General features: G+C 35.7%; 1 protein-coding gene across 12 annotated transcripts in view; it reads left to right on the top strand.

Annotated features, from left to right (window-relative positions):
- Camta (Calmodulin-binding transcription activator) overlaps window positions 1-24,238 on the top strand; it is a 339,661-nt gene that overhangs the window by 221,572 nt on the left and 93,851 nt on the right. For all 12 annotated transcript variants that reach the window (XM_064076794.1, XM_064076801.1, XM_064076751.1 and 9 more), the window contains one exon: window positions 17,872-17,963. In XM_064076794.1, the coding sequence (XP_063932864.1) occupies window positions 17,872-17,963 (92 nt within the window). The remainder of the gene's footprint in view (window positions 1-17,871; window positions 17,964-24,238) is intronic.

Genomic DNA, 24,238 nt, shown 5'->3' with positions numbered 1-24,238 from the left:
CCTTCTACTTGAAACGAAATCAATATCTGACAGTAATAATTATCGTTCAGGGGTGGCATTCATAGAATGAATAATTTCCAAATCAAACTGATTTTCAGATTAGAGCAGAAACACCTCCTGTAAGTACACCTTATCTTTAGTATTGTTTAATTTATCTGTTTTTTTTCTGGGCGACTTATACGCCTCGCTGGTCCGTTCATAAATGAATCCATAAATAAAAACTCGTTAATGACCGGAAAATCTGCGTTTAATTCCATCGTTAGTAATCTCTGCGCTTAACCGGGATTGCATGGACTTTGGTTAGAGTTTCATTTGGTAACAACAAGTGGGAAATAAAACTTTTCACCACTTTTTTATTCGATAATGGTGGAAATCCACGGACGCATTCGGTTGCCTGCGATAATATTCCAATCCGAAAGTCAGCGCACTGACCGTGTCCTGAAATAGACAGGAATCCCATGGGCCAGCAGGTACAGGACATCGCCTGATTGTCCGCCATGCACTTAACGCTCACCGAAATAGTTCGCTTTATTTATGGGTCCCACATTATGCGTGCAGGCATCAACTGCATCTCATCTCACGCCAGAGGCGTCCAAACACATTAACCACAAGGCTATGCTTTTAGTATTCTTCTATACGACAATTATAATATAATTTTGAAAACTTTTCTGTATAAAAACAAACTTTTACTACCTAAAAGTTACAAAGCTAATCTAAGTTAGAGATTGTCAGTTGGCAAACGTTGAACAGTGACATATTTTAACTTGTTTTTGTGTGTATGCAGCTAAGGTGAAGAGCAACAAATTGTCACACAAGTTAATTATGTAGTCGACTTTCCAGATTAGGAAATTTTTATCACTGCATTGAGGCAAGTAAGTAAATTTTAAAGTGGCACCGCCATCTGTCACATTTTGACGAGGATCTTTACCCGAGAGGTTGTTCGAGCATTGTTGGTCTAAATGGCACAAAGACTTTGCTACGTTTTTGTAAGTATATGAGCTTCATTTCGCTAAACCTGTTAAAGTCATGGCTCCCATATTTTGCTAAGGTGTCAGCGGCGGTTGTCAAGTACTATGGTGTAGTCCCCTCGAGGGCGATTTCTCCCACTTTTTTTAATACGTGTTAAAGCGCAGATCCGGAGGCCAGTAATAAAATGTGTGTTCATTTATAATTCCGCGCCATAATCCGCAGCGGTGCCTTAACATAAAACTAGAATCACCGAACAATATGCATAATAGATGCGCACGTAGAAAATTCCAAATCCCTAGCAAGCGCTGTTAAAAATTGACAAGAGAAGTTCTCTTTGTTGGCTTTCGGTGTACAATCAAAAATAACCAAACTAAAAGTGGCATGCATTTAAAGATGGATTTATTTGGCAAGTCGGGTCGCGTTCCTCTTCATATATGTACTCATTTCCGCGGAGTGCGTCGCCTCGTGTGACACCAGCTGCTCTCTTGGAACTCCTCAATAATTCAACTTTCAAGTCTCCACATCCATCTGCTGTCCTGACCTGTCCGCTATACGCCACCACTGCTGCTTTTAAATTAATACACTAGATAACTGTTCGACATCATCAGTTTGAGTGGGACCCCGGGGAATTTTTTTTTAGTGATAATCGTAACAAGTTAAGGAATTGGCAAGCAGCAAATTTAAGATCTCGTATTCGTGTAGGGTGTTTCGAGAAATTCGAATAAAATATTTTTTGTTTGCTGGTCTGTATCCATTAGTGGATTAGGTCTTCAGATAATTGTGGGACGGTGATTTTAATGATTTCGTCCAAATGGTAACATACCTCATGCTACTTTTAAATTTGCTTGCCTTTTCCAAACTTTAAGCTGCAAACTGCGGTGTTCTGCCAAGGTTTCATCAGTGTGCTTTCGATACAGAATTGATATGTCTAAGTCATTGTTGTAGGGTTTTTCATGTCAAACGTGACTATGGAATGATCATTTGGTGCGCTTGGCAATTTCTCCAGTGATATGAGAGCTATCTTTAAGGCCACACCCTCATTCCCTTTCCCTAGAGAAGAGTGTGAGATACACCATCGATGTCAACGTCAACATTGATGCTATATTGCCCTTATGTTGAAATGTTTCTGGACGCCCGACATATTTATGTAATATTTAGAAATTTACGAATGTTAATTGTTCTAATTTGAAATAATTTAATGAATTTTGAGATATCTTAAAAAATATGCGTAACAGATATTTTTTCTATCTTCCTTGAATATCGTGATTGATTTTCTTGTTTGACTAATATATTTTAATTATAACCTTTACAACTGCGATTCATGAATCTCCTATTTGACAGTCGTACCGTCAGAAGATCTTTGAAGTGTAAACTCTTTCTGTCTTAAGTGGTTTGAAAATGTTTTCGTTTGACGGTTTGTTTGAAAATCAGACGTTTTCGAGCTCTGCTTTCAAACTTGTTAATACGATTATCTACATTATTCTGCATCAAGAAACCGTTATTGATTTAACTTTGGATTTTCGAAAAAATCCAAAAATGAATTAGAAAAAATTCAAGATGTGTCTAAAAATAATAGTTTATTCACAATCGGTATGTAATATGTCATTAATATGTCACGCCTCACGGTAATGAAACACTTCCCGCCTCGTTATGTAATATACTATTACACTTGTGTACTTATCTTAATCATATTCTCGAAAAATACCTAAATTTTTCCTGAAAATGTTTTTCAAATTAATTCATGAAAACAAATCTGCTACAGTCGGTGACAATGAGTAGCTCACTGCTGTTCCTTCACTCTGTTGGAAAAATTACCCATTGAACTGATAAACAATATGTGTTGTGTTCTACCAGCTGCATATATGCGTTGATGATTTGTTATAGAGTCGTTTAAATCAACAATTCATCACGATCAATTTTGTTTGACTGGTACACTTAAAATATTCATTGCGTATGCAATTTTCTTAATACAATTTCGCGATCACGTCATCAATTTTTCGCTTCAAACATGAATATCAGTTTGCTGCATAGCTTTTTTTTTAAGACATCCTGTATGACTAATTTTGCAAAATAGAGTGAGTGAAGAAGATAAGATGGCGTCATCAAGTTTTTCGAAAAGATCATTTCCTCGTTCTTTCCTATGTTCACGATGGCCTTAAAACCAATACAAAGTTTTAAACCAAGAGAAACAGTTTCGCTCTCTGGTCTGATTCTAACTTTTAGACTTTCAATTATATTCGCCGATTGCTTTAAAATGGTATTTTTCTAAGTCGGGAACAAGAAATAATCTAAAAGGTATCAAATCTGGTGATCGAGGTGGGTAGATATGATGGTTTGTCTGGGAGCTAATTAAACGCTCGTCACAAAATTCCTTTAAAAAGTTGAAACGTGTTTGAGTTGTATGAGCTGTTACGCCGTCATGCTGAAAATTTCCATTCTGCGGACCAATAAATCCCTGTAGCATGTGCTGATATCTCGCAGCTGTATCTGTCTCATCGAAAAAAATCGGCCTAAATAGTCGTCTTCGAAAAATGGCGCACCAAACTCCAATTTTTTGTGACGTTTCTTGAAAGTAAAGGGGATTTTCTGCACTCCACATCCTCAAATTTAGCGCGCTTGTATAGAACTGATGAGTGAAACCAGGCTTCATCACTAAACAGTTAAATCGGGAAAACCATTATTCATTGTTCGATTAAACCAGTTAGAATAAATCCATTCTCTTTTCATAACCAGGTGGTTTAAGTTCTTTTTAAAACACCTCCACTTTTTAGGGAAACAAAATCAGCTATTTTTTTAATAATTTTCTAAAAACTGAATTAAGACTAGTAAACTTGCTACGAAAGCCTTGTTAAAGATGTATCCATAACCTGTTGAACATTTTCAACAGCCTCAGGAGTTTGTTTTATTAATGTGCGACTTCCTGATTTCCTCTTAATGGTACCAGTCTTCGAAAGAATTTTATCATATGAACGCTTTAACTATCATTTATTTGATCCACTAATCTATATTAATAAAAATGAATCGCCGAAATGTATGTACGCTCATAACTTCAGAACGGCTGCACCGAATTGGACGATTCTTTTTTTTACGTGTTCCTTATTGTCAGGACAAGGTTTATATGTAAGAAAATTTATAAAAAATAAGACGGCTAAAAGATTAAAAAAAAATAAAAATTTTGCATGGGAATCGCCACTTCGAATGAATTTGAATAGTTGACGTGTCATACAAAACTATTTCTTCCGTGCGATTGTGAAAAGTATTATTGCATTTCAAGTCGTTGTTTGTTTTTTCGTAACAAGAAACGTCGTTTATTTTAAGAAAAGTGTTCGTTAAAGTGAATTTAGTTACGCATTGCGAAAGTTTCTTATTAATTTTGATCTGCCATTCTATTTACGTATATTCACTTTGTTGGTTTCGACAAAACCTCAAACTTTACCGTTATTCGAGGATTTAATTTGAAATTTTCAATATTTTAAAATTCTCAAGACAAAATTTACAGATTTGATTGACGGTGAAAATAATTCTGTGTCGTTTTATGCCGAGAAGACGACAAGCTGACATACGTCCACGAAGTCAATCAAATGTGCGACGAACTACCTCAGGTGCAAATCGCAATGATTTATTTCATGGGTAATTCGGATACGGAAGTTGATCAGCGTTGTGCTCATAATCAACATAATAGTCAAACATTGAAGCGAGACATTGGGTGGTATGAATAAAACTGAGTAGATACTCATATTCGAATTACGAAGTACCTACTTGCAAACATTGTATCTCCCCGGACACAAATTGAACATCTACGCGTTTTGTGAGCATTTAATCTAAAAATGAGCATCGGTGTGGCAAATGACTATTTGTCCTTATAAATAATAAATTAAATGTAATATATTTTTGTTTCCTTAAGAATACAAAGTTAACAAAGTTAGTTGAGTTGCAAAAGTCTCTTTTGCTCCACGTTGGCCACCAACGAGCGATTTTCAAGATTTTTGTGAAACTTTGCTGGTTTTGAATTTGAATTTTCTGTCCTCGATAGTTGATGCTCAGCAAGAACCACGGGAAGGTCTGGAGTAGATCTCGCTAGGAAAGGAGAGGGCTAGGATTTGTTAATGAGGGATAGAACGTTATACAGTACAATACAATGAAAATACAATACAGGTACCTACAATCTAACTACAATACAGAATACACTACAGATACAGATACAATTCAGATACAATACAAATGCAAAGTTAGTAGCCAATACACCACCGGAAGAAATTGCACCAAAAATTGAGAATGTTGCAAAATGAAAACCCAAGCAAGCACACCCATGGAACTCGGAACGAAATCTATTGGTCGCAGCGCTCACACGCCCAAGGAAGAACGCAGCCGCATAAATCCAAGGCCGACTGACCTCATCCTTATAGGAGATGCGACCCAGCGTCTAAGGGCCTACAGAACACCCCCAGGCCAAAGCGTCTGACGACATGGAGAATTCAGAATCTGAACCAAAGAATGCACTGTTGCAAAATTAAAACCCAAGCAAATGCACCATGAAAACAAAGCATTTGCACCACTGGAGCTAAATTGGCAAGACCCAAGTTAAGTTAGTAACACATACAATATACAGCACAAAATGCTTCAATTACAAAAGTTACAATATACAAATTTCTCCACGTTTGCCACCAAAGAGCGATGACTTTGCTCGCTCGTTGCTGTTGCCCAGCAAGAACCAAACAATACGAGGAGGTCTGGAGTGCGTCTTGCCATTAAAAGAGAGGACTAAGGTTTGATAGCCTGGGTGAAGGACACCGTATTTTGTAAATTTCGACGCCGTACTTTAAAAATGATGAATACGGTATTTTGTGAATTTTATGAACGCAGTACTTTGTATATTCTAAAGGCGTACTTTATCAGTCCTGAATGCATGTTATTAACAACATATTTAAAAAAAAATCGGGCATTTTTCGAAAAATATCCACTTTCCTTCGTGTTCACAGCACTTAACACAAAACATTTTCGCTAATATTTATTAACAATAAATTAGAAATTCGCGAACACGTGCTACTTTTAACCCAAAACGAAGCTCCCCTGTTGCTGCTACCAGACGGGAATCAAAACTGAACAGAAAGGATCGAAAATGTGACCTTTTATCAGGTAGCTCACGTGACAGTGACATCATCGTACGTCACGATGAGATTGCAAAAATTATTTTTCATATTTTAGATCAGAAATTGTACATTTTCGGGGTTAATTTAACAATGTTTAAACAAATTAATTTGTTTTTACTAACCTCGTGTTCTTAGGAAAACGGATTTCGGTTTAATTATCATATATTGATAGTTATCATATTTGAACATTATGAATTGTATTAATTATGTTTAAATTTTATTTAATTATATCGCGAAAATGTATAGCTTTGACCCACCAACTTCAATCGTTTCGAAAATTTATCCAAAATGTAAACATTGTCGACCAAACGAATCACGGAATCCGATAAATTAAAACTGAAGTCGTACTTACCCTGTTTTCGGTCCTTTTCGGAAAAATATCCATTTTCGTTCGTGTTCACAGCACTAACACAACATATTTTCCGTAATATGTATTGATAATAAACTAGAAATTCGCTAAAACGCTCCACTTTTACGCCGAAATGAAGCGACGATCTTGCCGCCATCAAACAGAAATTAAAACTGAACACAAAGGACCGAAACACGTGACCTTTATACAAGTAGCTCAGGTGACATTGACGTCATCGTACGTCACGATGAGATTGCAAAATTTATTTTTCATATTTTGGCCGGGAAAATGCACATTTTCGGGGATAATTTAACATTGTTTAAACAAATTGATTTGTTTTTAATAATTTCGGGCTTATAGGACAACGGGTTTCGGTTTAATTATATTATCATACATTGATGCTTATCATATTTAAACATTATAAATGATATTAATTATGTTTAAAATTTATTTATTTATGTCGTGAAAATGTATAGCTTTGATCAACCGATTTCAATCGTTTCGAAAATTTTCCCAAAATTTAAATATTGTCGAGTGAACGAATCACGGAATCCGATAAATTAAAACTGAACTCGAACTTACCCTGTTTTCGGTCCTTTTCGAAAAAATATCCATTTTCGTTCGTGTTCACAGTACTAATACAACACATTTTCACTAATATTTAAATATATAAATTAGAAATTCGTGAAAAGAGCCCTACTTTTAATCCAAAACGGACTCTGATGTTGCTGCCACCAAACCGAAATCAAAACTAAAAGCAGAGGACCGAAAAATGTGACCTTTTATCAGGTGGCTCACGTGACCGTGTCGTCATCGTACGTCACGATGAGATTGCAAAAATTATTTTTCATATTTTCGCTCAGAAATTGTACATGTTCGGGATTAATTTAACAATGTTTAAGCAAACTAATTTGTTTTTGCTAACCTCGTGTTCTTAGGAAAATGGTTTTCGGTTTAATTATCACATATTAATAGTTATCATATTTAAACATTATGAATTATGTATATTAATTATGTCATTTCTGCAACTCTTGAGTTATTTTCTAAAATAAATTGACTGATGCATACATTTTTTTGTCACTGTAAAAGCAAATCTAAAAAATATGAATGCAATGATAAATTTACGAAAATATACTGATGATATTTTGCACATTTTAGATAGGATTTATTCGGCAAAATCTTGAGATGACGTCATCAAGTTTTTGGGCTTGATAAACAGATATATTTTAATTAAAAACGTACCATGTCAAAGAGTAACTTCAAAACGTCTGCAATAAATCTAAAAATTTAGTTTTGCAATTCTTGATTCAATCAATAAAATAAACTGACTCAGTGATTAATTTTTTTTGAGACACCCCCTATAAGCAAAACTAAAAAATATGAATGGAATGATAAATCACAAGTATAGTCTCATCCTATTTTGGATATTTTAAAAAGGATTCATTTGGCAAAATTTTGGGCTGACGTCATCAATTTTTTGGAGGAAGTAAGTATTATTTTGAATAAAAATTTATTATGCTTATCAGATGTTTAAAACATCTGCAAGATTTCAAAGCATTCGGTTTGCAGATTCAAAATTAAGTTGTAGGTGAAACGAAGTTCACGGGGTCAGCTAGTTTATTATAAATTAAGATCTTTTAACCAATTACAGTAACTACGCCATCGTAGCCTTACATAGGTAAGACTGTAGTCAGGTAAGACTGTAGTCTTAAAAAAGACAAATTTTTATCGAAAAATGGAAAAACGATAAGCGAAACGAATTTCCAAAAATGAAAACAAAGCACACAGTTTTATGTTCTATAAGAAAAGACCCAAGTAATTTGGAGAGATAATGGATAGAGAAAACTACATTACAGATCAAAAAGTTCGGACGGTAGTTTCTAAAATACATTATAAAATTTTCTTGTACAATTTTTATTTTTCAAAAATCTGCGTGCGCTTCCTATGAAATGCCTTATATATACAGGGTTAGTCACGAGAGAATTACTTCTGAAAATTATTTTTACGCAACCCAAAATACGAATACCATGTACCATTTGATACTAACTAAATTTAAAATGAAATGCTTAATCCATGATTGCTTTGAGTTTGGCAATCTCATTTTGACAATTGTGGAAAAAGAGGTTACGCGAGTGTCTATGGTGGTACCGCAGCCAGTCGGAAATCTCCTCCGGCGCCGCTAATAAATTTGTCAGTGTGCCTCTTGATCTTTTGCAACCGATTAATCACGAGAAAATTATTTCTAAAAATTCCTTTTACGGCATTTTATTCAAAGGTTACAACACAAACTCAAACAAGTAAGTAAATAATTTAACTACTAATCTGTTGAAAATGTTGGGCATTTTGGGGGGGATGCTACGGCTTTTTTGTAAATGAATGGCCGAAGAAGTCCAGAGGTTGCAGATTTGCACTTCGAAGAGGCTGTAGGTGAGGCAGAGATGGCGAATTAACACATGCACATTAGCGGCGAACAACATTGGTAGAGCACTTACGGCTTCAGTATAGCCCAGATTGATCTGACTGTATGTCGTCGATCCAATGGGGCTGTACAGGCGAGTCAACGATGAAAAAAAAATGTTAAAAATTAATTAACGTCAAAGTGACACTGTCAAAGTCAAAGCAATCATGGATTAGGCATTCCATTTTAAATTTAGATAATATCAAGTGGTACGGGGTATTATATATATATACATATATATATATATATATAATATATATATATACAGGGTTAGTCACGAGAGAATTACTTCTGAAAATTATTTTTACGCAACCCAAAATACTAATACCCCGTACCACTTGATATTATCTAAATTTAAAATGAAATGACGTTGACGTTAATTAATTTTTAACATTTTTTTCATCATTGACTCGTCTCTAGAGCCCCATTGGATCGACGACATACAGTCAGATCAATCTGGGCTATACTGAAGCCGTAAGTGCTCTACCAATGTTGTTCGCCGCTAATGTGCATGTGTTAATTCGCCATCTCTGCGTCACCTAGAGCCTCTTCGAAGTGCAAATCTGCAACCTCTGGACTTCTTCGGCCATCCATTTACAAAAAAGCCGTAGCATCCCCCCAAAATGCCCAACATTTTCAACAGATTAGTAGTTAAATTATTTACTTACTTGTTTGAGTTTGTGTTGTAACCTTCGAATAAAATCCCGTAAAAGGAATTTTTAGAAATAATTTTCTCGTGAGGCACACTGACAAATTTATTAGCGGCGCCAGAGGAGATTTCCGACTGGCTGCGGTACCACCATGGACACTCGCGCAACCTCCTTTTCCACAATTGTCAAAATGAGATTGCCAAACTCAAAGCAATCATGGATTAAGCATATCATTTTAAATTCATTTAGTATCAAATGGTACATGGTATTCGTATTTTGGGTTGCGTAAAAATAATTTTCAGAAGTAATTCTCTCGTGACTAACCCTGTATACAAAAGTTAACAACAATGGGTCCAGTAGTTTTGGAGATTATCTGTCCAAGAAAAATCGGCACAGACAAATGTAAATTACTGACCCATTCTTTCGTACTCAAAGGGTCGTGAAACGTCCAGAAAACATGAAATTAGCCATTCGCCAGTTTGACTAGATTACAATACTTCCTTAGCGAACGCCCGGAATGTATTAGACTGTATGTTCTTTCCAGGAAAATCAAAGGTAATATAAAGTTAAAGCTATACCGATTTTATAGCTTCATTGCGTACATTGTAAGTTTTAGAATTCTCTTTTCAAAGAATTGAGATTGTAAGTCAATTTACACTCGTTTAAAAAAAAACAGTCACTAACCATAAATTCTTTTGATATTTTTCTTTGTGTTATATAAGCGTTCTAAACTTCAAAATTATAGATTTTTTCAGATAACTAAGATATTAGTATGGAGCTGAAGCAGCGAAACCGGGATACCCAGTATACTTCGAGAAATACATGTTAACATCAATGCTATAACTATTACAAACTCTTAAGCAAGGCAAACTTTTAACAACAATGTACGTAAATATATGTTTGTTTAATACCAAAGAGAGCATAATCAAATATACACAAATTCGGTAAAACATAACACACAATTAAGAATTTAATTATTAGCTTTGGTTCTAAAATTAAAATTAAAATAATTCGTTTCATGAGTAATATTTAATCGCTAAATAATAGTTAATGAAATACTTGATATGGGTATAAATCAAATTTATTATATGAGCTTAAATCCCCAACTACACATTTCCAGATCCTAAAATGGACAGGGTCTAGGACATTTGCTTAGGTACATCATAACCATAAGATAAAACCCACAGTATAAAAAAAAAATCATCTGATAACGACAATTTCGAAAGGAAAAAGGTAGAAACAATGTCAAGCATAGAAGAAGGAAGTAATTAAAAATTGTAAACTTGCAACTATAATAAACAGGTGAAAATATAGAATAAATTTAAAGCTTCTTCCCACACTTCTATGAACCCAAAGGAACAAAAAGAAGCTGCAATACCAAAGGAACGTAAGAATTTCAATATGAAAATGAAAGCAATGTACAGCTTTAACAAATATTAGGTAACGTTATGCGTTGAACGTGACGTATCTTGTCCTTTCATCAGCGTATACAAAGTAATTTGTCAAAAAGTAACTAACTAAAATATTAAAACCGAAAAACGTGTAGTCGAACTAGTCGGTCATTAAATCTTGGAGGATCCGATGGCTCGGCCATGTCCTGGCCGTCTCTGCCGGTATTTACAGTGATCCTTATAATAAAGTATACAAAAAGTCCCCGCCGGCCATAAATCAGGAGGTCGGCAAGGAGCTGCCGATAAATAAGGACATCCGTCGGTCGTTGGAGTAGTGAGTGTAGCAGGCTTTGCCGGCCCATCTGGGAGCAGCATCAGCACATTCGGCGCGCGGACCGTAAAATCAGCCCTCCACGCTGACGTGGAAGGACACGTTCAACAATCAAACGACAAGGGGCCGACGGACCAGGTTGATCGCGGCCGCCCCCGACGTCGTCTATCCCCAAAATCGATGGAAACCACCCCCAATTCTTTAAATCACCGCAAACGAAAAGTCATCGCGTTGTCCGCCCACGATCCGGACGGACCTTCCGAACGAAATGCGGAAGGGAAGCACCCTAATTGGCTCGATTTTCGCTCATAAAACGCCGAAATGCACGACGGCGCTTGCGATTTACGTTTTTCATTGTTTACGCTGACGAGGACTCTAAAAAGTCCTTTATATGCAGCTGCAAATCAGAGTGTTTGCTCGGCGGAGTGTGCTGTGGAAGGACGATGGCTAATGTTGTGGTTGTTTAGCTTTCACTTCCGGATTTATGAATGAATTTTTCATGATTTTGGATGATTTTGTTCCGGGATTGGCTATCGGTGTGTTGTTGTTTTTGGCTGCGCGATTTTCCCACACTGTGGTATTTGTAATATTATGAAATTTTGTTTACGGGTCGGTGCCAGGACGGTTAAATCAGGAAGCTGATTAATTCAATGAGTAAATTTCAGCTTGCATCATTATTAAGAGATTAAGTGACAACACTTGTGTCAAGTCGTACGATGCTGAATTTAAAATTGATGTTACCTTATATGGATGTTTTGTCTATAAAATTTATTTAAAGAAGGACGTCACTACCGGGTCAGATAAAATATTAATTTGTTGTGCTGCAATGTGGCAGTTCTTTTAGTGCAGTTTAAAAAGCAAAGAAGAACATATCGAACATTTTTTATCTTCGATAATTTTCTATGTTCAATCCTAGATTGTTCTCTATCAATTGTTGCTCTCATTGCTTTAGTTAAATATTTCATCAGATTTTTTTATATTTTCCCCAAATTATTAATATTTCTCAATTTTTATTACAATACATATTTTAGTTGTCTTGTATTTTACTGTTTGATGTATCTATGTTATTTTAGTCATTCAAAAAGATTTCTAATCTGAATATACAAGGTCCGTGCATAATTTTTTAACTCGTACGTAATATGCCTTTTGGTGTTGAAGTTGTATAATAATTATACTAAGTATTTTATATTTTTTGATATTGTATATTATAGAATAAAAGCCAGAGCTTTATGAAGTGTATCAGTCAAACAGTCAGTTTTAACGTTGTGGTTCACTAAGACCCATTGTTTGCTATGAAGTTGCACAAAATAAATTACTCTTCATATATATTTAAACAATAATATATATTGTACATCCTACCGGTCATATGGGGAAGGTTCCCCGTAAATTATTATTGACTTTGACACAGTCACTTGGAGGTATATATATTTTTTTCAAATAAACAGGCTGTTTCGTTTGAAAGTTACACACCCTACGTTTCATTAGTCATCATCGGACTCTTGCGGGTAATGTAGCGAACCACCAGTACAATGATGCACCTGAACCTAGCGTAGGAACTATTAAACCTCTGGTGCACGAAACAAAAAAGGTTAGATTTCCTTCAATTCACGTATATATAGCGGCGTTCATACAAGGTATTTTGGTCAACTGTTTTCAACATATTAGCATGTTCTTATAAAAAGTCTTATTTTACATGCTTTTTAATGTCCGTGTCTTGTTAAGCGTCAAAAAATTTTGCAGTGTTTTAACTCATTTATGCAATTAAATTTGTGGATTCTCATATTTTTCAAACAGAGCACCTGTATTTCATACGATTCTTGAGCTTATCTCTAAGTAACTGTAAAAACTAAAAATTTATAAATTTAGTTACCATATACAGGGTTAGTCACGAGAGAATTACTTCTGAAAATTATTTTTAAGCAACCCAAAATACGAATACCATGTACCATTTGATACTAACTGAATTTAAAATAAAATGCTTAATCCATGATTGCTTTGAGTTTGGCAGTCTCATTTTGACAATTGTGGAAAAAGAGGTTACGTGAGTGTCCATGCTGGTACCGCAGCCAGTCGGAAATCTCCTCCGGCGCCGCTAATAAATTTGTCAGTGTGCCTCTTGAACTTTTGCAACCGATTAATCACGAGAAATTTATTTCTAAAAATTGCTTTTACGGCATTTTATTCAAAGGTTACAACACAAACTCAAACAAGTAAGTAAATAATTTAACTACTAATCTGTTGAAAATGTTGGGCATTTTGGGGGGATGCTACGGCTTTTTTGTAAATGGATGGCCAAAGAAGTCCAGAGGTTGCAGATTTGCACTTCGAAGAGGCTCTAGGTGACGCAGAGATGGCGAATTAACACATGCACATTAGCGGTGAACAACATTGGTAGAGCACTTACGGCTTCACTATAGCCCAGATTGATCTGACTGTATGTCGTCGATCCAATGGGGCTCTAGAGACGAGTCAATGATGAAAAAAAATGTTAAAAATTAATTAACGTCAAAGTGACACTGCCAAAGTCAAAGCAATCATGGATTAGGCATTTTATTTTAAATTTAGATAATATCAAGTGGTACAGGGTATTAGTATTTTGGGTTGCGTAAAAATAATTTTCAGAAGTAATTCTCTCGTGACTAACCCTGTATAAATAACCTTGTTCGCTTTTTACCACCGAAGTTGAGGATGTATTGTAATATAGTCCATCCAATGAATGGCTGCTTTCCTGTTTTCTCGACGTTTCATGACCCCTAGAGAACAAAAATATCCACATATTTTTTTATTATTATATATTTTAATAATTTGTGTCGTTGTCTGTTGCTTTTAATTATAGTCTGGCTTGCGTTAAAAACATAGCAATAATTTCTGTGTAATCTGTATTTAATAAGTGAGTGCTGGCGATTTTTTGTTATCCAAAATGTAAGTCATAATATGGGGAGTTCATACCTTTCTAAAGTGTGAGATATAATAAGTACGATTAATCTGGTTGTTTGCTATAATCTTGCCAAATCGAAGTAGCATAATTATGTATCAATTTGTTTAAATTAAGAATTATATAATTTGGATTTCTAGTTGACTTTCTAAATCTGTCTATTTTTATATTATTTTCGTTGTTATACTTATTTATACTTGTTTTGTCTAGTATTTTTATTATCTCGTGCTTTTTGGTTAAATGTTCTTTGTTTTGCTTTATTCATCTTGGTGTAATATGAAATCAAATTTTCTTTAAATTTAGCACTAAATTTCTTTGGATTAAGGCAGCCACACACACAGAGGGAAGAGTCAAGACTTGAATGTACGTGCCACGGGATACAGTTAAAACTCCTAGTGTGTGGGGAAGAATGTGGCATGTGCAGTAGGGTGACCTATCAGACGTGACATAAAACGAAACTTTTAAAATACATTGCTCCTACCCCTTCAATGGGTGCATTCGATTAATACGTAATTGCAGAAAAAAATGTAACACATTTGTTGAACTCTAAAGGGTCGCTCAAACTGTTTGAAATTTTAAAACCACTGAGTTAATGTACATATAAGCATACAACATGTGTTAAAAAACTTGTATAAAAAACATGACAAAAATTTATCAGTATTTTTTTATCTTAAATGTATTTAGGGAAAGAACTCGTGGGACTCGCATTTTTTGATAGCGAAATTTCTGTGCTACACAAAACGCTAATTTTTAAAGCTCTCACAAAACCACAAAAGAACTCAAGGAAAAAAGCGACAGTTGCCCAATCTGAAATGCTGGCAAATAAAATTTCGCTTTATTTTGTCACTGAAAAAACAAAATGCTTCTTCGATAAGCTAGGGTTAAGTTCTAATTTTTTAAATATACATACATCCTTTATATTGGGAAAGTGATAATGAATATCAACAAAATGTTGAATGTATCAGTAAACTAAAAGTAGTAAATGACTGTGCTGAGCGAGGTGTGGCGCTTGTACAAGAATATAATACTTCATTATTGAAAAACGAAATTGAGAAACAAAACGTACTACAAGTGGTACAAGCTCATCGAAAATTCTATCCGAATTGCAACAAAAACACATTGATGAATAATTCCATTAACTGGTTGCTTTAGTTTTACTTATTATACCGTTTTATAATTTGTTAAACTGTGTAATATGTGAAATAGAGTAATATATATTGTTGGTATTCGTACTTTAGTTATTCTCTTTGAGCAACCTTTAAAACTTATTTTATATGAATGTGCTTTTACATAGAGTTTTTTTAACTCATTTAGCAACTGTTCCGAAGGTAGGACAGATAATTTTTTAATTTTTAATTTTTGGGTCAGCCTAATGTGCAGTCAAGTCTGTTGTTAACGTGCACAGTTATAACTGCGCGGGGAAAACTCAGTGTGTGTGGAGACAAGTCGCTGCACGCTTGAGTTTTAATTCATTAGCGCCGTATTTTAAATGACGTCTGACCTATTTTACAATTGTTTTTTTTATATAATACAAATCCACGTCACTGTAATAAAATAAACATTTTTGTTCGTTAGCATAGCGATGCACATTTGCTACACAACTGACGGGGAAGCATGAATGTGTGTGTGCAATTAGAGAGTACGGGTTTAACTTAAGACAAGCGTGCACACTTTTAACTGCGCAGTCTTCCGTCTGTGTGTGTGGCCGCCTTTAGTCACATTTACCTCTGGATTTTAATATACTGAGATGGTTCTCATTTTTTAGTTTTTACAAATTTCAAATGTGGCCGTTTCATCTTACACCCATGTTTAGCTGTCATTCATATTTTACTATATTTCGCTATATAAATCACAACTTATCAGTAATAAAAAGTAAAACAATCAACGATACGGACCTTCATTCAGCGATTTTTTGCCATAAAAACGACCTTATTTGCTGAATGCTCGTTACCACTCATCGGAATAATTGCATCCACTTTTTGTAACACGAGACGCTCACCGAGCTGCTTATTTTAAAAGTCAATTAATTTAGATTAAAAGAGATCCAGTAATTGGCTCTGGGGCCTCCTTTGTCTTCTAGAATTGCCAAAGAAAAAAAAAATATAATAAAAACACATCGTCGTCTTTACATCACGGGTCTGCTAAAATTACATGCAAAAACGTAATTAGACGCAAAGTAATATCTTCTTTGAGAATCGTCAGAGTCGATTGTCATCACGTCTGAAAATACCTCAAGCATTTTCAGTTCGGCTTGGAGAGGGAAGAGTGTGGAGCACTTGCTATGGTAATTGAATGCCTCTCATTACCGCTAATCCAGTTGACCCACTGTGGGCTTCTACTCCCTCAGCAATCAGCCGTCACAACATGGCCGCTGCTCATTTTACTCACGCTCTACCCTTTCTGTTTATCCGATCTCTGTCGATAGAGATTAACACTTTCAAAAGATTCTTTTTAACTTTTATTTATTGCGAACTTTACTGAATTAGTAATTTTTAGTAGATTCTAGTAGCTAAACTAGGTGGCTTCGCTTCGCTCATTCCTCACTATACACACTCACCTGGGGATGACCGACTTTACGAAATTTATATTGTGAGTCAAACTAGTTCCACTCCAAGTTCAACAATCAAATTAATTGAAAAAACTTCCACGCTACGGAGGTCCTCTCCGTCTTGTGTAATATCTCTTTCAGGCAAAAAGTTAAGGCACACGACAACTAATTAACTTGTTTGCGGGCTCTTTTCAGGCGAAGGAAATCAGACAATCCTTCCTTGAATCTCGGGTCTTTGAAAGGATCCTTCATTTAAAATCCTTTAGTCGTCGTTGAAAAAAATGTGTGTAGTTTTATTGGGTACCGATGGCATTTAGAAGCGCTTTGAGTCAGGATTTGTAATTGTCGTTTCATGCATTAACGTTTCTCCGAATCGCTGACATAATCTGGTGAAGCACTCTCGCTTGAAAAAGCCTCTCTTCTCGCACAACAAAGACCAATAAAAGCAACCGATCACCTTTCAGCTTGCCACTGATATCCAGTACAGCGCAGATCCTCTCTCACTGAAAGGGTATAATTTCAGATCAAATATTAGCGGGCTTGAACTCGGTTCTCTGTATGTTATCCTGAAAGTAAACAGATCCTGATACCGCTTCTCGTGTCAAGTCATTCACTCTAAACCGCATTATCCTTTGCTCTGGCTTAATGGCTTTTGGTGGTAATCATTACGGAGTGATAATGATTTTATTGGGTGTCTTTTTTCCAGAATAGGTTACGTCGACCGATAAATGTAACAATCCACGTCAGCTTCTTTATGTTTCCCAAAATGTAATTTTATCTGTAGTATTTTTAGTGGAACCAGTTGTAATAAAAACTGTTTACACCAGCGGAACCCAAGTTATACACGAACCGAGCGTAATATAAATCGACATAAATACTGTAAGAAAGGGTTGCTTTGTAGGGTTAAACGCAACTTTACGACTCTGTTATTATTTATTCGCATGTCTCATTAACATAATTATCGTAACTCTCAATTCCCTAATGAACATTAGCACATTAAGCTCGGAAACGGGGAATAGCAACTAAGCCAAAGCTCATTTAACCCAGCGCACCATGACATTGTCCTATATTGAATGATGGTTTGTTTCAGATGGAGAGCCCATCAAACTACCTGAAAATTTGGAGAGTCTTCCCCGGGCCGACCATTTCCCGACACAAAGACATAGGTGGAACACCAACGAGGTTAGTCTCTGATAGTTTTTTTTTCCCTAAAAGATTAAATGTTTTCGTTCCATTTTAATCTCCGAAGTATCCGCCTTTCGTTATTATATGTCATATAAAATTACAGTATAATAAAATAAATGGCGGCCATCATCACTAAATGGCCACAACTGTACAATTTCAGCATTTCTTTGAACGAACAACTTTACGTTATTGTTATTGCACCGTTTTATTGCAAGTTTATTCCTAGTTGAACGTCTGACGTGTTTTGGAAGGACTGTTGCGTCCAATAAATGAAGCGTTAAATTTTAATAGCACATGGGCAATAAATTAGCGAGAAAGCGGCATTCGAATGCGAAAAAAGCTGACCCAAATTGCCTGAAACAAAAACTATACTTAGACATACAAGAAACTGTCAATCGGTATGGTAAATTTTCCATAATTACAGTATAGACATTTTTCTTTCGATTTTTGTATATCCATTTGAATTAAAATTAATGTAGTAATATAAGGAAGGACGTTACATCCCCTTCAAAATCATTCAGCTGTGTATAAGTGCATAACATGCAGTTTTTATGTGCATGTAGTACTAAAAGATAAAATTTTATCAGAACGAATGATACGAACAAAAGTTTGTAAATTTTTTTGACATTACTGCAAACATTATGCACGGTTGCTTGCGGCTATTAATTTCATTTTTGATATAATTTGACGTAATAAACGAATTCATATTTTAACAGCACTAGATGGGATACGTACATAAAGGATAAACTTTTCTACTTCTTGGACTTTTTACTCGCCTCAAGTCTTACGGCGCAATTAGATAGTTGCAAGTCTGCCGAGTCGAGTTTGCAATAGTTCGTATGTATTTCTCATATGAGAAATCTTATAATAAATAGTTACCTTATTAGAAATAATTATGTTTGAAGACCTCAGTGATACATGAAAAGACGTAAATCGCATCAAATCATCCTTTCTTTCAGATTTAAAATTTTCGTGAGGTGCTATTTTTTCCGGGTTGCGGTTTTTGCTGTCGAAATGAAAAACGGTATAATCGCTGTCGAAATCCGAAGGAAATTAAGTGGATTAGCATTAAATTTTCGAAACTAATTTCTGACTGATAACTGCACAATAAAACTGTAATGACTTTTAAATTCTTTAATCTCTCGAAATTCGGGCTTATGCAGACCCCAATAATTCGCTTCAAAGAATAATCTTATCAGATTTTCGATTCGAAATGTGAAGGACTCGTACTTACGGATTCAATGATTGCCGCGCTGTAATTATGCTCCTATTCAGAATGGATGTGTTATTAAATCGATTGTACATTGTGTGGGAGTACTTTGATGTCGATTAAAAGTAATTGCATTTAAATTAAGCCACATATACATAAAAACACTTGTGTCGAATAAATCGTGAATTTTTTTAAGGAAACGACATAATTAAAAGCCCCCATTCAGTCCTGGGGCGGATTTAGTAATGTAAGTGACTTTATTCCGTCCGACATTTCCTCCCCTTTATGTCTAAATTCCAGGGAGATTCTTTAGAATTCGGCCGGTAAGCTCTCGTGGGTGTGTATTGGTAGTTGAAATGACGTGTAGACCATTCGGCTGACAGTTATTTAACCCCGTGATAGATATTCAAGCTGGAAGTAGCCACAATCGATCCGTTTTACAAAAGCTCCCCACACTCCGGCCAAAAAGTCCACGGAAAACTTGTTTACGCTGAATATAAAACGGGCATTTTCCCCACCCCACTTCCGTTGTATATTTTTGCATAAATATGTCCGAACACGGATAACGATCGATGTTCACATCGGCCCGTTCGTTGTAATTATGATACGTTCCAGAAACTTTCCCCGGTTCGAATCGACAAAATCGTAGTGTCCAAGAGTCGGATTACACACACTGAAAAGTGTAGCACAATCGAAAAAAGAACGATACCTAGTTGACTATGAACTAAAAATTTTGTTTGAGACATGCACAAATGACATTCTCATTAATTAATTTTATCTCAAACCACACTGATATCGTGGAGTCACACAAAGCAAAACTCCAACTGACGTAGCCAGTCCAAATTCACTTTTTTTTTATCACTGGACATTGACTATCTCCAGAAGCGACATATCCCGAACTGGAATCTACGGTTAAAAATAATTTATCGGTGTGTTTTTATTTCAAATCACACCTGACGTACAACGTGCATTGTTTGCGTCTATTTAAATAATTAAAAATAACCCACCTGTAGTTTGATTGACAGCGGTGACAGTTCATGTTGACACTAACGGACATCAACGTCACAAAAGTTACTAACACCAGATTCGCACGGTTAAGTGACACTGATAGATGGTCGCCAGTCATTTGTTCAATTGTCGTGACTCGGGCGGTTGCGTCAAATTTTAAGTCGCGTATTTATTTATGTGGCGAGGATATGTGTGGGCACGAATCGTGATCTAAATGCCGGGAATCTCCCTTTTTTAGTATAAAAAGGATGAAGCAAGAGTGAGACGTGGCCGACGTTTGGCCGTATAAAGTTATTCCTGGAGGAGAAAGCGAATATTTCAGGCATAAAATTGTGAGTCTTCCCGTGTTTTGCGTTCGGGAATCTGGGGGATAACCTTTGCAATGTGTATCAGAACGGCGGCATTGAATACAGATAAGTAATTCCGGGACAAAACACGGAATAAAATGCCCAGGGCCGAACCGAGGGGGAGACGCCCGGAGACAACGTTATCTAGAAGTTAAATTAGATGGAAGTAAGACCGAAACTACGCAAACAGACGCCGCTAAATTGAGAATTAATGTCTTGCGTAGAGCGGACTTTATGACATTCTACAGTCGCAATGACTTCAGGCACGTTTTGTCGCTGAAAGTTTTAATGGTGCTTTTTCAGTCGACGAAACTTAAATATCCCACCACGCTACACTTTTTTAATATGGGCCGCTGACAAAGTGGCGAACTAAATCCATAAAACCCTAAAAACTGCATTTCCAAACTAATCTGCCGCGAAGGAAGTTTTTGCGCGCGAAATACACTTCAAAAAATTGCTGACGTCACTCTCACAACGAGTAACTGAACTCTTACCATTTGTTTAGTTTGAATTTAAATATTTCTTTCATCAAAAAAAATTAAAATAGAATGTTTATATAATCGAAGGAACTAAAGTAAGGCTTTTCTGAAAACCATTTTGCAATCGTTCCGTAACAGTGCTAAATAAATAAAATTTCCTCCATTGGGAACTAACTGGCATTTACTACACCACGCTTAATTTGTCGGCTTTTTCTTCTAACTTTTTTCTGCCTGTAATAATTCCCTGATGGATCAAACTGTTATATACTGTTTACTGCTTTCGCTACTATCAATTTTAAACTTTCTACTGTTCAACTTGATTCAGATTTAATATACCCTTTCGTCAAAGATTAGAATAATTAATCCATGTGTGCTTTCTGGATGGATCTGTGGACTGGATTTTTGATGCCTTTGTTAGTATAAACCTGAACATGACGTTGGGCGCACTTTTGATTGCTTTCATAACAACCGCAACACATATAAAATTTTGCAGCCTTGGCACAAAAAAAGCTGCTAATGCACACAATATTTTCGTGAGCGCTGTATGCATCAGCGCGTCCGGAATCAAATCGCAACGTCGCACGGCGAAAAAATTAAAAATTACGAGGCAATTTTATCGGGCTCGATCCGTAGCTCGTCACTCGACGTTTCTGTAACGTTACCTACTACGTTAAAATTTATGACGGGTGAAATTTCATTGACCATAACAATATTCAGTCATGTGATAAATTTTGAGTTTTTACACAAATTCCCCAGGTCTGTATTTTATGCTCGAATTGACGAGGGACTCCCCGGAAGTTCTAAAATTAAATTAAACTCAAGCACCACAACACTCCGGGAAATATTAACGACCTATTAGTGTTCATTCTGGAAGCTGTTCTGTCTCAAAACTCGAAACGCTTCAAAATGATACGCAACACGGCACCGTCATAAAATTCATACGAGTCATTTCGTTTCTCCGGTGGTTTTTAACTAGGACGGTTGGGTTATTTTGGTGCGTAGGGAGCGTCAGGGCTTCAGGAATACTATAAATAGGTATATCGTTTCTAATGCTTTTGCGTAATATCCGAAATTATTGACTAAACCTGACTGAAGGTGTTACAACGAAGCAGTTACATTACATGAGTTTCCTGGAGGAATTTGCACCTACGATAGAACGTCAAAAATATACAAAAAAATGAATAGAACAAGAAAACGCAGAAAACATTGAAAATGTGTTGAGAGATGATTGTAGTAATTTTTACCAACACGTGCTGTATTATGAAGATTTTAAACTAAATGCGATGTTCGTTAATTACTGGTCTATAAATCAACTTTTATCTTGGACAGCAACAAACATGCAATACTAAAGTTGTATAAAAAATATTTTTAACTATGTTAGTGTACATTTTCTGGATTTAATGTGTTCATAACATGTTACTGAAATTTTGTGACACGAAGTTTTAATGAAATTAATGCGAAGGCCCCTAATCTAGGCGGCACATTTTTTTCTCAGTACCGAGTATTGAATAATTCAGCAGTAGCATAACTCAATTAATTCAAGATAATAAAAGTAGAAGAAACATTCGATAGTTTATTTTCATTGCTTGCTTTATATTAACAAACATGAAAGATTTTATGAGCAGACGATGTGTTGGTTTAGTTTTTATTATCATTGTTTGTAGTTGAAATAAATACTTTGATGTTCGATATGTTAAAACAAGTATCAATAAAACAGAATTGATGGTATAACTAAACTTTGAACTCTGAGAGTTAAGGGAAAGTAATGTAACAATAATTTTAGAATAAAGCTTAAACAAAAACCCACCGTAGAAAATTGAAGTTTCTGTACACGTCAAAATATTTAAACCCACGTTTTGGATTAAATTAGATAAATTAATTGGTTTTGAGGTTCTTTTTCCACAAAGGGTTATCCACGTAAGTGGCGACGGGAATATATCGCTATTTAATTAATTATTAATGATGGTGTCTCCTTAAGAGCCCTCGAAGAGCGAGCTTCGTCTCGCTTAGAACACCTCTCTCAATTACCTCGAAGAAGTTCTACTCAACTTTTTGCAAGAGGTTCTCCGAGAGTCTTACCAAAGCTTGTTAATAGACAAGTTGAGCTTAATGTGCAATTAAATTACGGCAAGGACGATGTGTGCACTAAGCAGTTTAGGATTTTGTCGTTTATTTTTTTGTAGAAATCGTTTCAGAAGATCCCTAATAGTTATTAACCGTTCGCTCGTTATTGTATAGAATCCTATTTAAAACCCCGTCTCCATTATGCGCTACGAAATAGTGGACCATGATATTCCGGGACTAAAATGGGCGAGAAAGTCGTTGGGAACTTCGTTCGAGTTCCGGTGATTTGAGTAACGTTCAGCGATTTCTCTAATTTGCCAAACTTTGTGCCAGTTGTTTTATTCAGGATGTTTTAACTTTTCTGTTTTACATCGAGCAAGCCGAGGTCTAATTCGAAAATTTATTTTTATTTTATGGTAGATTTCAGATTTGGCTTGTTTAAAGTTGGAGTTCCCCCTTTCTTCGCGTGTCTATTCGCTCAAAATAACAGTCTCCTGATACCGCCCCACTTCAGGAATGTTCTCGTTCTTTCGATTCCGAAAACCAGAATTACCGAAAACTTTTCCTCGCCAGTTTTCGACATTAATCTTTCACCGAATCGATCCGATCAATTATTAACCGACGTCGAAGTTGAGCCGAACTCTCGACGTTATTACTCGACTCAATATTGTTAATTTTTTGATGAAAATCGTTTCTGAGGGTCCAAATGGTTCTATTATGTGGAATAATCGAGTCGGGCTTTGTTCGCTGCAGCAGCACTCGGTATTATCTCGTCGAAAAATTGGGTTAACTGTGATTAGTCTAATTTTAGTAAGGTTGTGCATGCAATTTTAGCCACAAAAAATTTAATCGGCACCAGCGCTTGCATAAATTGTAGTTTTATCTGCATTTTAAAATTTGTTCCGATAGCGAAATTAGCGGTAAGGGTGTCGATAATTTTAATGCGAGACCGTTACTATGATGTAATAACATAAGGCTTAGGCTTGAGCCAAACCCAGGAAGTCGTTGGAAATGCGACAGCTTTTTTGCCTAAAATTCGTGCATAAGATCAATGCACGCGACATTTTTTCATCCGACGAAAAGAAATTCGCTAAAAATAGAATTCGCATGCTCATGTAACCATCAGTTTCATTTTTATTTAAATATTTCCAATAATGTTTTCTT

Source organism: Zophobas morio, unplaced genomic scaffold, assembly GCF_036711695.1.
Source record: "Zophobas morio isolate AGI-343-1 ecotype UQ-CSIRO unplaced genomic scaffold, CSIRO_AGI_Zmor_V1 ptg000004l, whole genome shotgun sequence".
Taxonomy (NCBI): Eukaryota; Metazoa; Arthropoda; class Insecta; order Coleoptera; family Tenebrionidae; genus Zophobas; species Zophobas morio.
The sequence above is the reverse complement of the archived record's forward strand: the minus strand, read 5'-3'. Positions and strand labels throughout refer to the sequence as shown.